At 35.8% G+C, this 19,707-nt stretch overlaps 1 protein-coding gene across 10 annotated transcripts in view; it reads left to right on the forward strand.

Moving 5' to 3' along the window:
- The window catches only part of SLC4A10 (solute carrier family 4 member 10), a 167,657-nt gene that overhangs the window by 46,043 nt on the left and 101,907 nt on the right, over positions 1–19,707 (forward strand). For 4 of the 10 annotated variants that reach the window (XR_005257653.1, XR_005257652.1, XM_038143537.1 and 1 more), the window contains exon 1: positions 6,867–7,291. The exons of 3 other annotated variants lie outside the window; for them this stretch is intronic. Coding sequence is in view for 4 of the 7 variants with exons in the window: in XM_038143537.1 (XP_037999465.1) it covers positions 7,211–7,291 (81 nt within the window). In the remaining 3 variants the exon portion in view is untranslated. Of the gene's footprint in view, positions 1–6,864; positions 7,292–19,707 lie in introns of those variants that run through there. 3 more of the 10 variants (XM_038143545.1, XM_038143544.1, XM_038143540.1) reach the window with 2 other exon arrangements.

Consider the following 19,707-nt stretch of genomic DNA (forward strand, 5'->3'; position numbering starts at 1 on the left):
CCTATTGCCTTCTTTCCAAACAGTGACCTTGCCTCCCAATCCTTGCAATTCCCATCCCACATTAGTAATTTAAGATTCCAAAGGGTATTTTACATAGGAATAATATTAGGAATATTATTCCTATGTAAATAGGAATAATCACAATAATATAGGAATATTATATAATAATATAGAAATAATCACAATAATATAGGAATATAATAATCACAATAATATAGGAATAATATAGGAATAATCACAATAATTTGTGATCTGATATTTAAACATATAAACCCACTTGTTTCACATGGCTGAAATAAACAGTTAAAACAGCCTGGAAATTTTGGGGCTAACTGGTATATCCAGCAGTTTTCTTTTTGGATGAGCTTTGACTAAGGAATATTGTCTAAAATCGATCTTTATTTATTGTCATTCTCTTTTGAATCAGTATACTTTACAGCAAATGAGAATTTTTGAAATCTGTGCATTGATAGACAAATTTTAAAAATATTTGTATCTATATTTTATTGATAAAAGTAAAACTTTCAAAGTACCATGATGTGCAAAAGATGATGTGCAAATAATCTGGTGTCTGGGGTTTGGCAAAGATATTCAGACATTTTGATTGCCTAGAAGTATAGATGAACTGACGAGTAGCGCAAAGCTGAGTTTGTCTTCAAATTATGTCAATATTTTTTTAAACAGTGAAGAAACTAGACTGAACTGTTCTGTGCCTTTTCCCTCTTTGTTTGCACTGAAGCAGAGTTTTTTTCTGATTTAGAGCTAGTTCTGAATATGTTGTAGTTGGACATAACCTTTATAGAGCTCTTCCTTTAAAAAAATGTCTGGGTTCTCTGCTCACGATGGGCATACTGCTGCCACGGCTCAGCAGCGTGTCAGGGTAATTCTCTCAAGCTCTACACAGATCAAAAAGATTATTGAAGAATGCACAGGCACTTTTTGCTAAGTCTGAAATAGAAGGGGCTAAATCCCCAGGGGATAGGAATTATATAATTTGGTGATGCTATGCTGATTTATGCCTCTTGAGAGTTTGCCTGCAGCAGAAGCTGGAGGTGATGAGAAGAGATTGGATGAGAGAAAGACCATCCAGGAAAAATTCATCAAATTTGTCATTCTTGAAAGGACCATCATAACATATGGTAAGGCATATCATTTACCTCAGGCTCAGAGGAAAATGATTTCTTCTAGGAGAATATTAATTTTATTTCTTAGAGGATCAGCTGACAGGGTAGGCTTTCTCCTGGCTGGTCTTCCCCTTCTGTTTTCTCTGAAAGGAAGGATGTAAGCTTGGAAATGTCTTATCTGTAGCAGACAAGCAAGTTGGCATTTTGCCATCATTTTCTGCTAGCAGAGAGGATAATGGTAATCATATGTCAAAATTTAACATTTCTCTTCTTTGAAAGAGAACTTTTTAATGCAAAATATTTAGAAAAGTCAGATCTATTCTGAGGCAGATAAGGAGCTAGGATTAGTGAGCTGACAAATTTTTCTTAGGCAAAAGGAGTTTTTCTTTCTCTTCAGGCACAAGGGGGAGATGAAAAAGGATCAAAAGAAACAAACATATGAGGTGTGTAATGTAACTAGGCTGCAGCTTCAGTATTGTGTAATATTTGGGAGGCACCCAGAGCAACATCGCCTCTCCTGTTGCTCCTTCTGTGGGAAGGCTGTTGGAACTTGCTTTGCTAAGGAGTTCCAGCCCTTTTAACTAAAGTGGTGTTTCTTTGTTACCAGGAAAGTAAATTTCTCTTGTGCTGTACAACAGTGAGTCCAAATTCCATCATCACCTTTTTGAGGAAAAGAAGGTGTTTTCCTATAATCAATTTTAGCATCCCCAGTTGTTGCAAGTTACGTCCTTAGTCAGCCATGACTTTTATCAGTTAATAAAAGTAGAAAGGTTTTCCCAGGCTATGGCCCAAGTTACCAAACTTAAGTGAGATGCTTAAAAATGTGGAAAGCTTTGCTTTCTTTTTAATCAGAAGAGGAAGGCATGGTTATTTTAGCTAGAACCTATTCACCTTCTATTCACAAATTTAAAATTTGCCATTTCAGTCTGATTTTAGGGATAATTTTATAGAATACACGATTTAGATAAATATAACTTTGCTTAGAAAATAAATGTATGATTGCAAGCTTTGAGATTAGTATTCTTTATTTTCTGTATTTTTCCAAGAGCAAGTGTAAGCAACCATCTGTTATATACATTATAAGATTGCTCCTCAGCAGTCTGAGAGAAAGGGGATGTCAGCCTTCTCCTACATTATTTTCTGGGAAATGGGATGCCAGACATTTTAAAATAGTTTTTGAAGGTAAAATGTTGGAAAGAAATCTTGGTTTGAAGCTGTTTTTTATAATTTTTTTCTAATTTGTCAATAATATGTAATGTAGTGATCTGGATCATCAGGTACTGGCCAGAGGTACAGACTTGGATTCAGTCTTGGATTCATACTTGGATTCAGTCACACTACTAGTGGGATATTTGGGAAGGCAGGTTTTAATACAGCTGCGTTATCTGCTAGGCAGATTTGGAACCAGCCAGTTAATTTGCAAATTTTGACTATGCATCCACAGCTCAGGTCTGCCTCTACTAGTTTCCTCTTTTGTTTTATAAATATTTTGAGTTTCCTTAGCCACAGCCATGGTTGTCCACAGATGAGCTGATTAGACTTATATAATGCCTGCTGACATAATCCCAGTAGAGTCTTTGGACAGTATCTCATTTGAGATGTCCATAAAATAAAACAAGTTAAAACTGAGTTAATAAAAATAAACTTCAATTTCCTAATGATCTTCCTTTTTCCCTAAAGAAGGATATTACTACTTTATCCAAACCCCAGTGATATAATGGGAGAATTGAATAAGAGAGACATAAATGGGCTAAAGACAGTCAATAGAAATAGTCCTCTCATCGGGATTAAAGGAGAATGGCTATCATTAATTACTTTTCAGCTTACTCCACGCAACTACAAAGATAAAATTTTAACCTGATCTGAGCAGTCAGCTAAAACTTGGAGTTTTTAATTTATTTTGGTTAAGAGAAATTTCAGAGCTTTTTATATTGTTAATACCATTCTATGTATCGAGATGAAAGTTTGGTGTCTTTAGTACATGAGAAACCAACTGTTTTCATGTCTTTTTTTTTAAGATTCAGGTTTCTAAACCAATTTCCAATCAGTGTTGAGCCTCATTGCAATCTATGGACTTTCCTTTCAGTCCTGTCCTTGATACCAATTCTGCTGTAACTTAAATTTCTGCATTTTTCTTCATTTGTCAGTGTTTTCATATGTTTTAGAAATAGAGGTGTGCAAGATACACTTTTGTGTGCTTTCTAATTTTGATTTCCTCCACTTACAGGCCTCCAGCACCTGATAGTTAAGACTCCCCCAATTACTGATGACATGGTATGGATTTGTGCTTGCTACAAATCTGTACTTGAGTTTCTTTTTCCTTGGCACTTTTCTTGACACACCTATGCAGATCTCTCTTTTAGTCTTTTCTGTGTTAAGCTAAACAAAGCAAATGTTTTCAGTTTCTTCTCAAATTTTTCCTGACCATTGCAGAAGTCTTTCACTTCCAGACTATAGATTATAATAGAATTTTAATATAATTTATTATTGAATTAATGTTGATATTTATGTACTAGAAATATATTACTTGATTAATAAAAATTTTCATTTCATTTCAATAAGGATATAATTTTGATAGCTCACACTTATTTGTGATCTACTTTGTACCCAAAATTTCATCCATTGTAATTTTTGACTGCTGAGGTCTCAATTTTCAGCAGAAACTTAATAACCATCAAGTTCACATATTTTCATTTTGCACTGTAAAATTTTACCTCAGTTTTATTCTTGTGGTCCTAGAGGTAATTCATGTCTTCCTGGTACTGTTGCAGTCTTATATATATATTAGCAATGCTTTCCCATATCAGAAATTTCTGAACTAGGATTTTTTGGCTGTAATTCATCCTGTGCTCTGATAATTTATAAAAATATGTAGTAAAACTGATCGCTCAAATTACTGCTGAGAAATATGCATTTATACTGTTCTTCTAGCCCTTTTGGCGCAGCACTACATAATTTCATCTTTCCCAGTCTCCAATATCTTGCACTAATTTCAAATGTTCTTTATCATGATCATTAGTATTAGCAAACACAGCTTACACTTAATCTAAAAAGCTGAGTGACAGAGCTTCTGTTGCTTGCTCCCTCACTGCTTAGGTCAGCTCTATTTGATATGAAACTGTTTTGTGGTGGATTCAAAGTGACCATTGTCTCACCTTGCATAATTCACAAGAAATGAATTTTCTTTATTTTGTCCTGTGAGGAAGAATTAAATAAAAGCAAACTATATTTGTGAGTAATTTTTTTGTATGACATAAAGTGGTACTTGTTGATAATCTAAAGGCGATGGGTTACAAGACTTTTGCTTTAACATCTCAGAACAAATATCCATATTTTAAAAAATGTTACTGAATTTCTACCCTCCCTCTGCTTTAACATTGTTAATGAAGTGTTAAAATTTTCCCTTTAGCAAAAAGGTAATGGTATTGACATGAGGAAAAGCATGGAATAAGTTCAGTGAAAGTATTCCATTAGCTGAGATAATGTGCACAAAGAAATAATTATTATATTTCTGAGTGCATTTATAATTTGTACTGAGATCTTAACCAAACTCAGGAAGATAGTCTTCTACCTTGTGTTTTGCTAGTTCTTAAATTCTTCAGGTGTCCAGCTGGAGGAGAGACCATGTACTCTTTGTGAGCAGAAACTCTGAAGTGATGTGTTTGACAGCTGTGGGGAGAACCCCTAGCTGCAAGTTTTTCACTCTGAGTGGAGATCTTCATGCAGTATAAGATCTGCACAGGAGAACCTACATAGTATTTATGAAAGGTTGCTTGGCAACCTACATTTTTATATCACTTCTTATCATCTTACTGGCCTTTGTATCCTAGCAAGCAGCTTTTGGGGACTTGGAAGTGGCAACTTAAAGATGTGGGGTTGTACTCCCTTACCTAGTTGTGAGTAGATACAGGACAGAATGAATTCAGACAGAACTCAGGGTTTGTACAGGAAAAAGTAACTTAATATATAGTGCTGGTGTATTATTATTTTTGTAAATTACCTTTGGAAATAAAAATATTCCTGTTGGAGATAATCCTATTCCATATTGATGCGGGGAAAGCTGTTTTCTCCTTTCATTCCTAAATTGCTCTTGTTTGTGTTTTGAAGGGCCTTTTGTCTTCTTGTGCATATGCATTTATTTTTGTGTGCATAGATTTAGTAATATTTTCTGGTTTGAAAGTGAATTAATGAGTTAATCTGGAGCAAGTTGAAAAGTGGCAGCTTTTGAGAACATTCCCAATGTTCAGAAGTGGCTCCCTGACTGCCGCTGCCAGCAGCAGTAAAAAGACTGTCAGGTTGTTGGGCATCAGGATTAACTCTCAGAGAACATAAAAAGCAGCATCAAGTTGGGCCTTATCTGGTTCTCTGCTGCACTTCAAAGCTTCACTGACTGGCTCTGCCAGGCTGCTGGACACTTCACTGGAGACCCTGTATCAGTGAGTGGCTGACAGTTCCCTTTTCCTGGAGATGTAGCATCCTTATGTTGAGGCAATTGCACACTGGATAAAGTGAAAACAGTTAAAAATGGTAGCAGGTAGCTTCTCCCTCTAAATGGAAATATATGGTATTGATGGATGAGACCAGTTTGCTTTTATCAGTGCCATAATGTGAATGACTGTAAGCTAAATTTGATTAACTCTTCAGTTACACAAAGGAGCGATTACAACTGTGTAATAATAACGTTAAACTAACAGGATAGGATCTGGGTGAATTAATTTAGAACTATTTGCTTCTACTTTCAGCTTCTGCTTATATTTTAAAGTAAAGAAGGACATCCAAATTAATTTGAATAACACTTGAAGCAAGCTGAAGTTAAGTTAGGGTAGAGTTTTTTCTTCCAAGTTTTATTTGTCAGTAAAATTCAATTGGTAGCAAAGTATTTCAGTATGTCTTGAGAGAAAATTCCTATGTGTTTAAGCAGATGAACTGCTTGCCTCAAAATTAGTATCTCACTAAGTGAACACAAATAATTGTTCTATGGGTCTGGAATTCAAATTGCAGAAATTACAAAATGATACTTTTACCAGTTTGGTGGCACTGTTTCATCTTAGGTCTGTGAAGTGTTGTTTTTTTTTTTTTTGGTTTGTGTGTTTGCTGCCATAATTACTAGCAACAGTAAATGTAAATAATAGTTTATAATAATAACTTCCACTAGGAAATTTCACTTTGTGTCAAACATATGTTTTAATAAAAAAAATCCAGTTATTACTTTTTAGTCCTAATAATTTTAAAATTATTAAGGAGGTTACTGTATATTGCTTGCTTGAAAGGTCTCTCTTATCAGAAGAAATTCATGCATGATTGTTTTGTTTGATATCAAACCACATTTTTGCTGTCATAACACTGGCACATTTTCAAGTCATGCTGTTTTCTGGCTGCTAGCAGGGAGTAATGGAAACAATGCAGTGATCATGCAATTTATTAAAAATAGACACTAAAATACTAGGCAAGCAATGTTTTTATTTTAATAGGGACTAGGATTCATAAGGCTTCATAAAAATAGCTGTTTCAGTATCACAGAGGAATTAAGATACCTTGCTGCCTGTGAGTTGTTTATAATTTATTTCTGGTGATTTTCCTTTAGATGAGATTGTGATGCTTCTTGTGAATGGTGACTGTGCTTGCTGAGGAGTGGTCATGCAAGCAAAATCTGATAACCTCGATATGTCACTTCATCTGCCGTTTTTCTTTCGTTAATGCAAAGCTGGTTACATAATATCTAATTTCTCCTTTAGCTGACCAGAGATGAAAACAAAATCTATAATGGCAGTGCTAGGTTTTATAAAAAACGCGAGTGAGGAATTGAAGGATGTGGCTTGTTCTGTTTGGACGATGCAGGATTGCTTTAAGCAGTAAGCTTACTGTTTTCAGATGGCATTAGCAGCATCAGTGATATAGCTGTGTCAGCCTCCTCGACTGCTGGATGTCTGTAATCGCACCGAGGAAACTATATTTAAGATCTGATAGCTTGAGGGTAATGACTCCAGCACTTACTGATGGGCAGAATGGCTGTTAATGCTTTCTTCACTAGCCCAGAAGATTTTGAAAGATAGATAGGTCTGTGATGTACTTTGATAAGACAGGAAATGCAATTTTTGGGGGTCTCTGGAAATAGAAAGGTTATGCAGCTTGGAACCGGTGAGACATTACAGTCCCTAAGTCATCAGGTATGACCTCATGATTTATACTAATATTTCTAACACAGGGTTTGTTTTACAATTTTAGGTCATTTGCAATCTCTTTGTCTGTGTAATTGCTTCATGTTGGATTTGCTACAGGATTTATAGGGTAGACTGTTTACATAAGCAGAGCAACATATATCTTGGAATTCTAATGTGCTCATTTATGTTTGAAAAATGTAAGGTTATTCTCTATGTATTTTCAACCTGTTTTATTGTGAATATGTTTTCTTTGAACTAATTAATGGTGAAAGATTATCCCTTTGCTGTAAAGTAAAATGACAAGATTCTATTGCATTTTTATTTTGCTTTATCTTTACATGGCACACAAAAGCTATTGTGATTGTGTTTGTTTGTCATATGAAATGCAGTATAAGGCAACTGCTTACCTACAGTGCCAGGTTATTTAAAACAACGTATCACATTGTGTAACAGGACAGGGCTATTCTGCAGGCACAGATCTTGCTTCATTTTGCAGCAGTAGATTCTTTTTCTTTTTGCTTCGTTTCAAATCAGTTTTAAAAATAGCTCATGGAACATAACAGTGAAAGTTTGGCAAGATAACTCTCCTCTTTTTAATTACTACACTCAGTGACGCATAATAATACTAATGGGTTGTAGAAGAGAAGATTAATATCTTAAAAATTTAGAATGTTATTAAAAACCAGATTAATTTTATTGAAACAGATATCTTTTTTTTTGTTTAGTTTTTTTTTGGTAACTGCTGTCAACTTTATTGCAAGACTAATACTTGTGGATCTGCTAATGTGTTGTGATGAGGTATACGAAAGTCAGAGTACATAAAAGAAAGCAGGTATATGGGTATTTTACATAGGAAGATTAGTGGCCTAATTTCATATATGAAACACAAAATAGATTTGGAGGTACTGTTAGCACTTTAGGTGTTATAAACATTAGAGAATGGCAGATATATTCCCTTGAATACATCATAGAGCAATTATATTTAAAATTGTAGTAGAAATTAATTTTAAAAAGGGATGTTCGACTCCATCTTAAGAAATTCTACATATATTTGCAGAACATTTCCATGGCAACGTGTTTGACCATGTGTTTTAAAAGCTCAGATGAAGCCTGGAAGTAGTGGCAATTTTTCTGTCTCTTGCTTTACCCTTGTGGAACAGCAATTTTCACGTATAACTGGACAGCAGATTGGCAGGGGTGAGCGGTATTTTCTGACCGCAAAGCACAGGATTAAGTGATCAAGATTTAAAAATATTTTCATGTGTCCACCTAGAAATGTAAACATGTAAGTCATGGATTTGATTTTCCATTTGGAACTATATTCTGGTTTCACTCCATTTAATAACATTTTGCTGAAGCCGTATGTGTGTGGGAGACAACAGAAGATCAGACTTAAGCTTGTGCAGCAATGGTAAAAATGTCTGTCTTTTAATTTTTAATTAAAAAGACAATTTGTAGAAAATATGTATTACTTGTAGTGACCATAAATTCCAGTTTCATAGTCTACTTTATTCATCTTACATTCTTATTAATAATAGGCAAAGACTGCCCTGCTCTTAAGCTTGATTAAGTTTGGCATGATTTAACTATACCTTTCTCTTGCTACAAGATCCTTTTAATCTGTTAGAATTTATTTTCAGTATTTTGATGTATTAGTCACAATGAGTACATTCTGTTTCTTGGCGTTGGAATGAAATTCCTGCAAGTATTGGTTTCATGGTATTTTGGTGCTTTGCAGAGTATTTATAGACTTTTCAATAGGACCAACCCTCCCCAGCTTCTTTGTTTTCCTTATTCAATTTACAGTCTTGACTTAGCTTCATTTTGAAGTTGCTTCTTTGCTAAATTGAAATAATTAGATCTCCATGGAATTTTGCATCTGGAAGCTACAGCAGTAGGTTGTGCTTGTCCTGGACTCTCATAACTTACACTAATTTTGGACAGTGCATTCTGTGGATGGCTTTGGAATGTATCGTTGATATAATCTCAGTAGACATCCATTGCAGCCTGTTGACAATGGAAACTATCTACAGAGGAAAATGAATTGGTGAAAAATGCTTGCTTAAGGAAGTTTGTGCTTAGGTCATTCTGTTTTGAAGCAACACTGTTACTGACTATTGCAAGTGAATTTGAGTTTGTTTTTTCACTCAAAGGACATAGTCCCATTAGGACATAAGCCCTTGTTGATTTGGAGGGGCTAGAGAGTAACACCCCAGAAGAATGTATTAAGAAAGTAAAGTTATTTTGTAAGAGAGGAAATTCCAGCAAGATAGATTTAGACACGTGAGAGCTGGGAATTGGACTGAAGTGATCTGAAAACTTAAAACTACGATCTATTTTGCTTGTTTTATTTGTATAAGTCTCACATCCAGCGCCCTGAAAAAGAAAAGTTTGAAAGATTGCTGAAATTTGATATTTGCTCTTCCTGCACAAGAGCAGAGCCATTGAATTCAGGGCACTGTGTTAGTAGCAACTTAACAGGAAGACATTTTTGTGCTTTCTTCAAAACTGTATCATCTCTCTTCAAGATGATTGGTACTGTCAGTATTTAAAGAATGCTGTGTAAGGAAGGATCTCTCTAAATACAGAATTCTTTTCCCTTGACTGAGCATAACGAATACGCATCCATGAGTATGCGTTTCCTTGTCTTTAAAACTTTGCAATTTAAAGGACTCTCTGATAAAGATCTTGTAGCGAAACACTGTTTTAAGAACAGTTGGGCAAGAAGTCAAATATTTGTGTAATTGACCAATTTTAAACAAGAATGCTCTTACTCATGCACATACACAGTTGTGGTGCTTTTACGTGTTACTGGTTGCTGTCCTGATTCCACAGTACTGACTTTTTTGTAGGTTGTAGTGCCAGTTTTAAGGAAATGAGAACACTGGGACAAATGGGAGATTGCGACCAAACATTTGCAAAACACTAGAAGCAAAAAGTACTTTCAGAGTTTGCTGAAAGAATTGAAGTGTTTTTGGTGTACATAAGTCTCCTTCCTAAGACATGACCTTCTTCTCTGGTCAAATTCTTCTCAGTAAGTATTTTAATTGATGTTTCAAGTCATTGGGCCTAATGACCAGAATTGGGGAAGGCTTACTATAAGCATACCAGAAAGATGTAAAACATAAAGTAACATAATATAGGTAACTGCATGGTCACAAAATACATAGCTCCACAATGAGTGTTCTAAGAATGATCCCATCTATTTAGTGTTCCAAGAATATCATCACATGGTAATTCTGAATAAAGATTATTTGAAGGAGTTTTGCTAAGATGCAGTCTGAATATGTGAATAAATCAAATAATAATAATCGTAATAATAAATTATATCATGGTAATCTGCTAAAAAAATTTAGAGTAGAGTGATATTTAGTCCCCAAAAATTCCTGTAGAGGTGGAACCACCTAAGATGAAGTAGTAGGGAAGCTGAGTATATTAATGCAGTAAAAGCTAATGGTTATGCATTATTTTGAGTGGAATTTTTGAGAGAAGAAACTACCTCAGTTCATTCTTTCTCTCTCCCTCTTTGTCCACCCTGTGCCTCTCTTTTCACCCTCCCATCCCATAATGAGCCTCCTGGAGAATATGACATATTCATGTTGTTTCTTCTGTCTTTGCAAGACCATATTTATTTTGCCTAACTTAAATTTTCAATAAATGTTATTAATGAAAGAACCCCATTAACATCAGTGCTGTTACCCTACTGCAGTCAGTGGCTTTGCTGTCAGTAGAATTTCTTTTAAGTAGAAGCTGATCCATAATTCTGGTAAATTCTTATAGATTGCTTCATTAATAAACTCAATATTATCTACAGCTCACACAGAGTAAACTCCACACTGCTTGCCATACTGTTCTAGTGTGATCCTAAAATCACTTTCCTGGATCATTTAAACAATGTACGTACCAATAAGGAGACCACAAGATGTGACTGGTGATAAGGTGGCAAAAAGCTGCTATTCCCTTATCATTAAGGGCCCCAAGATTTTCTTATGTTGAAGTGATACTTCTAATATTTCATTTGTATCCATTTGCTCTTACCTTGTCACTGGGCAGCACCAAGAGTCGGGCTAGGTCTTCTCTATGTTGCCCCCAGTGAGGGAATTGTATGTTCTGATAAGACACCTCTGAGCCTTTTCCTTTCAGGCTGAAACAGTCCCGGTGCTCTCAGCCTCTCCTTTGATGACCTTTGTGTTCCTTTACTGGGCTTACTTCATTATGTCCATTTCACTCATGTAAGAATGGAATCCAGACTTGCTCAGAGCTCTCCAGCTATGTCTCAACAGGGCTCAGTAGAGGGGCAGAATAACATTATCTGGTAAGGAAACTTGGATTGTCTGTTAACTAGTCAATTAATTACAGAAAAATTTGCATGGAAATCCTTGAAAAATGAGGGCTGAATGCACAGAAAATTATAATTGGTAATCTTGTGGAGAAGGAAGGCTTTGAAAATAGCTTTGCTTAATTCATAGTAGTCATTTTAGTGATGAAACCTCCTGTTGTATTGAAATGTCTTATATGGAATCTGCACTCCCTAATACTAATTGACATAAGCAGAGAATAAATCCTGAAGGGAAAGGCTAGACTAATATTTTGAGCTAAGCAAACTAAATTAACTGAATAGAAGGATATTATCTGGTATGATATCACTAATCAAAAAACCTCAAAAAGGTAAACTAAATGAAACATGGCCTAGAGAGATTAAAGAGTTGTGGTTTTAGTCAACTTGACAAAAATAATTTGTTAATTTCTAGTTTTGCTTGAAATTCAGAGTGAACTCAGAGTTCTCAGATGTTCTCAAGCAACCATCAACTGATAAAAAATATTCAGCTTGTTATATTGAATGATGTGAAAAAAAGAAGTAAGGGACATGAGGGAGTGTTGAGGTATAGAAAAATTTTCTCATTTTTATAATAGCCTCCCTCTGTTCCCCCGGGCTGCTTAAATGAAACAAAAATTTATATAGGAGCCTTCAGTGATTTAAGATCCATCCATTTCTCTCCTGCTAGCATAATGAGTTCACTTGTTTAAATTTTCTTTATTAAAGATTTTATGCAGGCACACAGAGTCATTAAAATACACGCAAGGAATCATACCCATATGGTTTGTATCCACATTTAACGCAATTAAAAGTATTCTAGCCAAAGCAGTATCAGTTTTATGTCCAAATCCTATGATTAGAACTTTCTGGGAAAGGCAGTGTCGTGTTTATGTCTGAATCCTGCAAGTGGAAAAGGAGAGAAATACCTTGTGCTTATATTGATTAGGGGAGCTCCAGTTGTGCTAGACCATTCAGGCTTGTAGTTCTGTTTTGGAGGCAGGAATTGGTGTGGTGGAGGCCTGACAACAAGTTTATGGTATGAGGGGATGAGCTATGCTTCAGGTGAGTTTCTTTTTGAGAGGTAACCATGCAGGTCAGTTATACCAGCTGATGTCACATTTCAGTTCATTTTAAAAGGATATTTAAGTGTTTATGTTCTTTTTTTCTGCTAAGGTTATCTGAAATACTTTAAACTTGAAAACCAGCAATCCTCTTTCCCATTTTTCCTTCCCATTGTTTTCTAACTTTTTTAGTCTGTTTTGGTGAATAAAGAATTTTAGACTCCATACAAACATATGTGTCTTAAACAGTGGTTGCGCACATCAGAACTTGTAATTTAAAATCAGCCAACTTTTAGTATGTAAGAAAGTTGAGATTGGTTGGTGTAACTTTAGTGTTGTCTGCCAGTTAACATTTGTAATGGAGTTCACTGAATGATCAATAGAAAAATCTAATACATAGATAAACCACAAAATTATAATTTCATAGCAGTTATAGTAATACAGTGATTTTTTATTGTGTTTTATGTGCTGCTGAAGATTATTGCTGGGTACTTAGATTCCACATGACAAGTGTAGGCCTAGCTCTGTGAGTACTAGAAAGGGTGAAGCGCAGTGTCTGATAACTGTGGCTTCATCTTATCTTTAGACTACCAGTTAAGGTGGTTGTACTAATACATGTCAAAAATATGACATTTAGATTACCTGGGCACAGGATTTAATGGCAGTGGCTGGATAATGCCAGTGAAGTTCACCTGACATATGAAATGTGAAACATATGGAAATGAAAAGCTGTGTTGGCATTCTTGTCTTCCAGAAGGAGCTGAAGACCTCTTTCTCTGGGAACTTGGTTGCTTTGTTGCCTTCGGCAGGCTGGATCCTCTGCTGGATCTCAGTGTTCTGTCACCAGTCCTTCTGCACGTAGTCATGAGTGAATGTCTCATTGCTGCTCAGTGAATGTCTCACAGTGACTCACTGGGTTTTGTTATTGCCCAGTCTGCCTTCTGCTCCCCTCCTCCTCTTTCCTGAGTGATTTTCTAGTTTCTAGGGTGCAGATGTGCTGAAATTTCTCAGCCACTTAACTTCTAATGCAAACACGCATATTTGCCATGGATGTCAGTGAAAGATGTAATTTGTGCTGTCAAAAGTAGTTACTAGCACTGCCTTGTGTCCTGAACATCTACAGCTACAGAAACCTCAGCACAGAAGTGAGACATGCTCTGAGTCCTTTTCTTGCCTCCTTCTACAGATAAGGACTGTTGTTTCCTTTTTAGTATCATTTGCAATTGCAGAGACAAGAATTAAATATAGGTTTTAAGTAATGTCTGTATCATCAGCTATAAACAAATTTTGCTGGTAATTGCTTAGACTTTATTTCCCTCATGGGCCTCCTTTCATGTTCATAGAAGTGTCATTATCAATTTCTGCTTTAATTTCCATTTAATTTTCCTGTCTTTGCTTGGCTACACTGTACACACCTGTAGTTCTCTAATTTAATGTAGGAATGTTAAGAATGACACCTTTCTCTTCCAGGAGAACTGAAGAATCTCTTATTCTGTTTATTCAAGTCATAGCAAACAAGACTCAGGCTCTTTTGCTTTGGCCACTTTCAGCAGCTTCTTCCATACAGAGCTGGGCAGCAGGGATCCCATAAAGTAAATTGGTTAAACCTTGGAGCCGATGCTGTTCCCATAATGGATGTTCCTGCCTTCCCAGCACATTCATCACCAAATGTCTTCCTCTCTTGGTTTGCAGTCTGCCATTTGGGACAGGCACATGCACTGATCTAGCTGAGCGCAGAGGAACAGCACCACACTTCTCAGAGAACAACAGGTTTCCAGTACGAAGGTATGAAGGGAGATTTCACATAAGGATGTTACACACCATATACAGTGTTTCAGCTGTGTATGAATTAGGGACTATAAGCAGCCTTTTGTTGACTAAAATGTATTCTGTTGGAAGGACATGCAAATTTGATACTGCTTCTAGGCTGGCTAGAAACATAAACCAGCATAAGAGTAAGAAGAAAACTGAGCAAGTAGAAACATTCAGAAAGTGTTCAAAACAAGACACATCAAATACAAGGTAATAATATTACATAGAATTTCAGTTTTTCTCATTGACAGATTAAAAACGCCATCACATCTTTGCTAATATTTTCTCATAATTTGCCATACACATTATTTTTGTGATTCAGGATGATGGAAAATCGAGAATGAGAATATTCATGAATAAAATTTTCAAGGAAATCATAGCAGTATCTATTAATAGAACTATGCACAAGATTTATTGACTTGATCCTTTGCTGTTGAAAAGGAGAATTTCTCACCTATTACTTAGTAATTAATTAGTAGTCTCTTGCTACTCCCCTCCTCTCCCCCAATACTCTTTTTAGCAGATAAATAGTAAATGGGCATAGATAGAGTGATAGTTAAGCTAAATTTGCTGTTCCAGTGCTTGTGAGGTTGGATGATCAGGCTTCCAGAGTGCCCTTGCAAGTCAAATCCACTGCTAAAAGGAGAAGTAGGAACATTTGCTTTTTATCTTCTTTTATTCCTCTACAAAAAAAATCCTTCAGTTTAAATGTAGAATGTACAGGGAGAAGCCATTTCAGTCTTTAGTGGTCTTATAAAAGCTTTGGGCCTTCTTTGTTTGAAGGATAGACAAAGGATAGATTCAAGGGAGATACCAGTTCTGTTCTTCTGAATTCCTGTTGTTTCTTCTCATCTCTCACAGAATTTTTCTCTTCACTGTGCCAGTTTAAAATATGCTCATTCTAAGCAGAGGAAAGCTCTTGTGATATGCGCTGTTTAAAGTGTTCTGTTGCAGTTCATGGCAATGCTATATTTCAAGATAATTTTTTTTTGGAATCTCATCTAGCTCCCATTGACTACATGGGAGTTGTGCAAGGTGCAAGCTAACGTAGGATTTCATACACCTTTTGAAGAGTAATGTCTTTGTGTGTTGTGTTTCCATCTACTGAGAATTCTACCAGTTATAAATGGATTTGTAATTCTGATGGGTTACAAACCTACTTCCTAGAGTTTTGTATTCTGCCGTATTTATATCAGCAGATGAAATTATCCTAGAGAATTAATGTTTCAAAGAAAATAAAATTATTCCATTTTTCCATTTCTGAGTGTGGGTACCTCTTTGTTTTTCAAGTGTGCATGCTTGTGACTATAATAGCATATCAGAGTCACAGCAAAGGAGTGGTTTTCAATTAACTTTTTTTTTTCTTATTTTTTTTTTCTTTTTAGATGAATCAACTCCTATTTAAAGTGGTAGCTGAAATCTGTGGTTCCTATATAGCAGATCTGATTACACCCTTATTTGGGGACCAAAAGCCCTGTGCAGCTTTCTGGGATATGTCTGGTTTAAAATACATTAGCTGGCCTTACTCTGTTTACAGTCCTTTTCCTCTGAAAGTCTACTTGAACATGATCAGTGGTAAAGTTATGTATCACACATAGGAGCTGTGCTGTTTGTCTGGAAAAGAATAAATAAGCTTAAAATAACATAACTAGCTCCTTAAGAAATCCTCTGAAATGACGGCTGTTAAGGCATGCGAGGTCCTGGATGCTGTAAGAACGCAGGTGAGGTGCTTGGTTGTCCGAGGAGTGATGAGTAGAATAGACAGTGATTGGCGGATTAGTACATCTTGGGGCTGGTATTAGGAAGAGGATGTGATGTAGAAATTCACTTTTATCAATTCTGTGCATTAATGATCCATTAATTGTTATTAGAAATCTTTTTAATAGGTTAGTTAATTCAGTTCTTTTATTTTTATTTTTTACTATTGGCATGAACTTTTAGTGTTGTTACAGAGTGTACAAGTATAAAATACTTTGACCAGTACTGCTTATATGGACTTGGCATGCAGTATAAGCTTCAGGGGATTAAATCTTTCCTAGTATAACTATGTCACAGCAAATCATCCTTATCAACTAGTATTTGAAATCACCATGTTGTTTGTTAAAACAAGTAATGCATGTTAGAGAGTATATGTGTAACAGCTTCAGATAACAGAAGTTTCAGCATATATGAAAAAGCAACAATTAGTATGGTGCTGTTTCCTTTCTCTTGAGATTTTTGATTACTTTATTCGTGCCAATTTATCTCTGTGTTTTCTGATGCTTTTCATGCTCTATATCAACCTATGTCTGGATTATGCTTTTGTGTAATGTTCTTCCCTTCTTCCCTTAAATTACATCTGCCTCTTGTTCAGGTTGTGAAATTCCTGTTAACTCCCTTTTTTCTTTGAGTGCAAAACTCTTTATCTTCTCTCTTATTTGGTATTCTTTTTATTTTCTTGAGGTTTCTAGAATGCTACAAATGCAAAAAACCTAGATGTTGTCTTTCTACCTCCTGCCATTCCCTTCAGCCCAGAGAGATTTTTTTCCCTTGTTTATTAACACTGCTTCATCTCTGGTCCTATCTGTGGAGATTGTTACCTAAAACATTATCTGCTCTGAATTTGGGTCAAAGAATTAGGTACTTCTGTGCTGTTCTGAGTTCTTCCTGCTCCTATTTATTATTTATTTATTTAGCAATAGAATTTCCTTCTGCCTGTCTTTCTAATATTTTTATATTTTTATGCATACAATTATACCTGTTCCCATCTCTGTCTGACTTTGACTTCCAGCTTTCTTCCATTCATAATTTCTCACCCTTCAGTCTCCATATGGATAACCATCCAACTCTGTAGCTGCCCTGCTACTGTTTCTCATTTGAACTATATACCATGTGCCAAATCAGCTACACGCTTGAGTTGGTCTTCTCCCTGCACTGTGTAATTCAGGTTCCTTTTCTGTGGTAACTGCTGGAACTTTAAAAAGATTTTTATTCTCTCGGAATGAGACTTTGTAAAACTTCTGTTTTGTTTTCTTGATGATTTTGATTTCCTTTATTCCTCTTTACTTTCTTCTATCATCTTATCAGTTCCCTTTAGGCACTATTTTTTGTTCTTCTCATACAGTTCCAAACCCTTCTGACATTCGTGGTCCTGGCTGACTCCCAGTATCCATTTTCTCAGTTCCTAATGCCATCTGCAATGCCTTAGAGATACTGCTGACTATCTCTGGTAAAAATCTTTTGGTTCTGCTGACTTTCCATATTTCTTAATCTCTGGGATTTTTGTCATCTGTTATGAATATTTTTGCTTGCAGTTTTGCCTGTTCTTTATTTTTTATTAGTTATACAGCCCTCCATGTAGTTAATCTGTTACCCCATGTCTCCATGTGAATTTCTTAAAACTAACAAACTAAGGTCAAAATTCAAGCTTCCTTTTTGTTTACTGAAACAAATTTTTTTTGTAGTCTCTGAACCTGTTCCAATTAACTTTTTCCTCTTCCTGTCCATATTGTGACTTTTTTAAAATTTTTGCTTCTCTCCTTGAATTCCTTCCCTACACAAGAAGTATGTCTGAGTCTCTTAATATTAAAAAAAAGAACTCAGCACAAGCCAACCCTCTACTTCAGAAGTTTCTGCTCACCAGATTAATGTCCTAACCCTTGACCCTCTTCATCTTCTCCCACTCCCCACTCTCCCCATTCATATGCTTTGTATACTTGTCTTAACTTCTTGACTTCTAATGCCTTTCTAGAACTGCTTACTTCTGGTTTCTGTCTTCTACACTGAAATTTATGTCCCTAATGTTCCACTTGACTTCTTCCTGGAGGAATTCCAGTCTAATCCTTTATTCTCCTCCACTCCATCTGTCATCTCTCTGTGATGCTATGTTATAGTCTTCACTAAATTTTGTTGTTCTTAGACATTTGTCATTTAGTCCTTGTTGATTGTTTCTCTTTACAGACTGTTTTTTATTGGGTGGGTCTTCCTCTCCCCCTTCTGTTTCTCTATGTAGGTGTATGTTTAGATCTCTCAGGAATCCATCCTCAGCTTTGCATCCTCCTCCACACTTTACTTCAGATAATTTAGCCATGAGCTAACCTTTGTGAAGGCACCACTGCCTTCCTAACCATTTTTTAATGGTTTTCCCCCAGTCTAGTTAAACTCTGCTTAGCTCAGAAAATTTGCTTGGTCTTCAGTGATCACCTGAATGTAATCATATCAGAAACAATCTTGAATTTTCTTTCCTTTTCTTTCCTGATGTGCTCTTTTTGCTCTATGCGGCTCTGAGAGCTCTCAGTTCCTGTTTGGTCATGGAGCCATAAATCAGATTGAGGTCTGGCTCACCTCAGCACCATGACTGTTATGATCTCATCTGTCTGGCTGACGTTAATACTTACAGCTTTCCTTCACTTGATTACTGGTGTTAATATCATCTTTGCTCATCACTTGCTATTTAAGGTCTATTTACTAATTTTCTCAAATACAAATACAATACATCTTCTTCTCTTTCTTTTAACAGCTTTTCAACTTGCCTTGTCCTTTCCCTTCCAAGAGAGAGATTTTACCACAAGGTTGAATCTTGTGTTAGCTCTACTGGCAGTATAGTATCAATTTTGATTTCCCAAGTGCTATTCGTGTTATAGCCACTAGTGAAATTTCTTTTACAGCACCCAATCTTTGAAGATCCTCATCAGAACTCTTTCTGTAGTCTATAAAATGAATTATACCCTGTTACTGACTTGGCAGATGTGCTAGTTGTGTTCATCTTATTACGCTTCGGTTGCTAAGTACCCTTAACTCATGGCTATTTATTGTTTGTATTCCTGTAAGCTGTTATACCTCATTTGAGTGATGTGATTATTGATTTATTAATTAAGTAATTTTTTTTGACAAGCACATCATGCATGTATTTGCAGCATGTATATCAATGGAGCCCATAGACATTGTTTTTATTTCTCCACATATGCATACACATACTTATTTAATAGCAATGCTAGTCAAATAAAAAGTAGGCAGAACTTGCAGGTCTGAGGAAGAATGCTTGTATGAGTAAATATAGATCAGCAGGTTATTATTACTTTTTAATACCTACATTAAGATTGGGCTTGAAGAGGAAGCACCTGTTGCACTAAGTCTGAAAGAGTGTTTAACACTGAAACAGACTCCACAGGGAAATAGTGGAGTCACTGTTCCTGGAAGTGTTCTAGAAATGAGTGAGTGTTCAAAAGCTTTGTCTATCGTGGTATTAGGTC

This window comes from Motacilla alba, chromosome 7 (genome assembly GCF_015832195.1).
Source record: "Motacilla alba alba isolate MOTALB_02 chromosome 7, Motacilla_alba_V1.0_pri, whole genome shotgun sequence".
NCBI classification, from domain to species: Eukaryota; Metazoa; Chordata; class Aves; order Passeriformes; family Motacillidae; genus Motacilla; species Motacilla alba.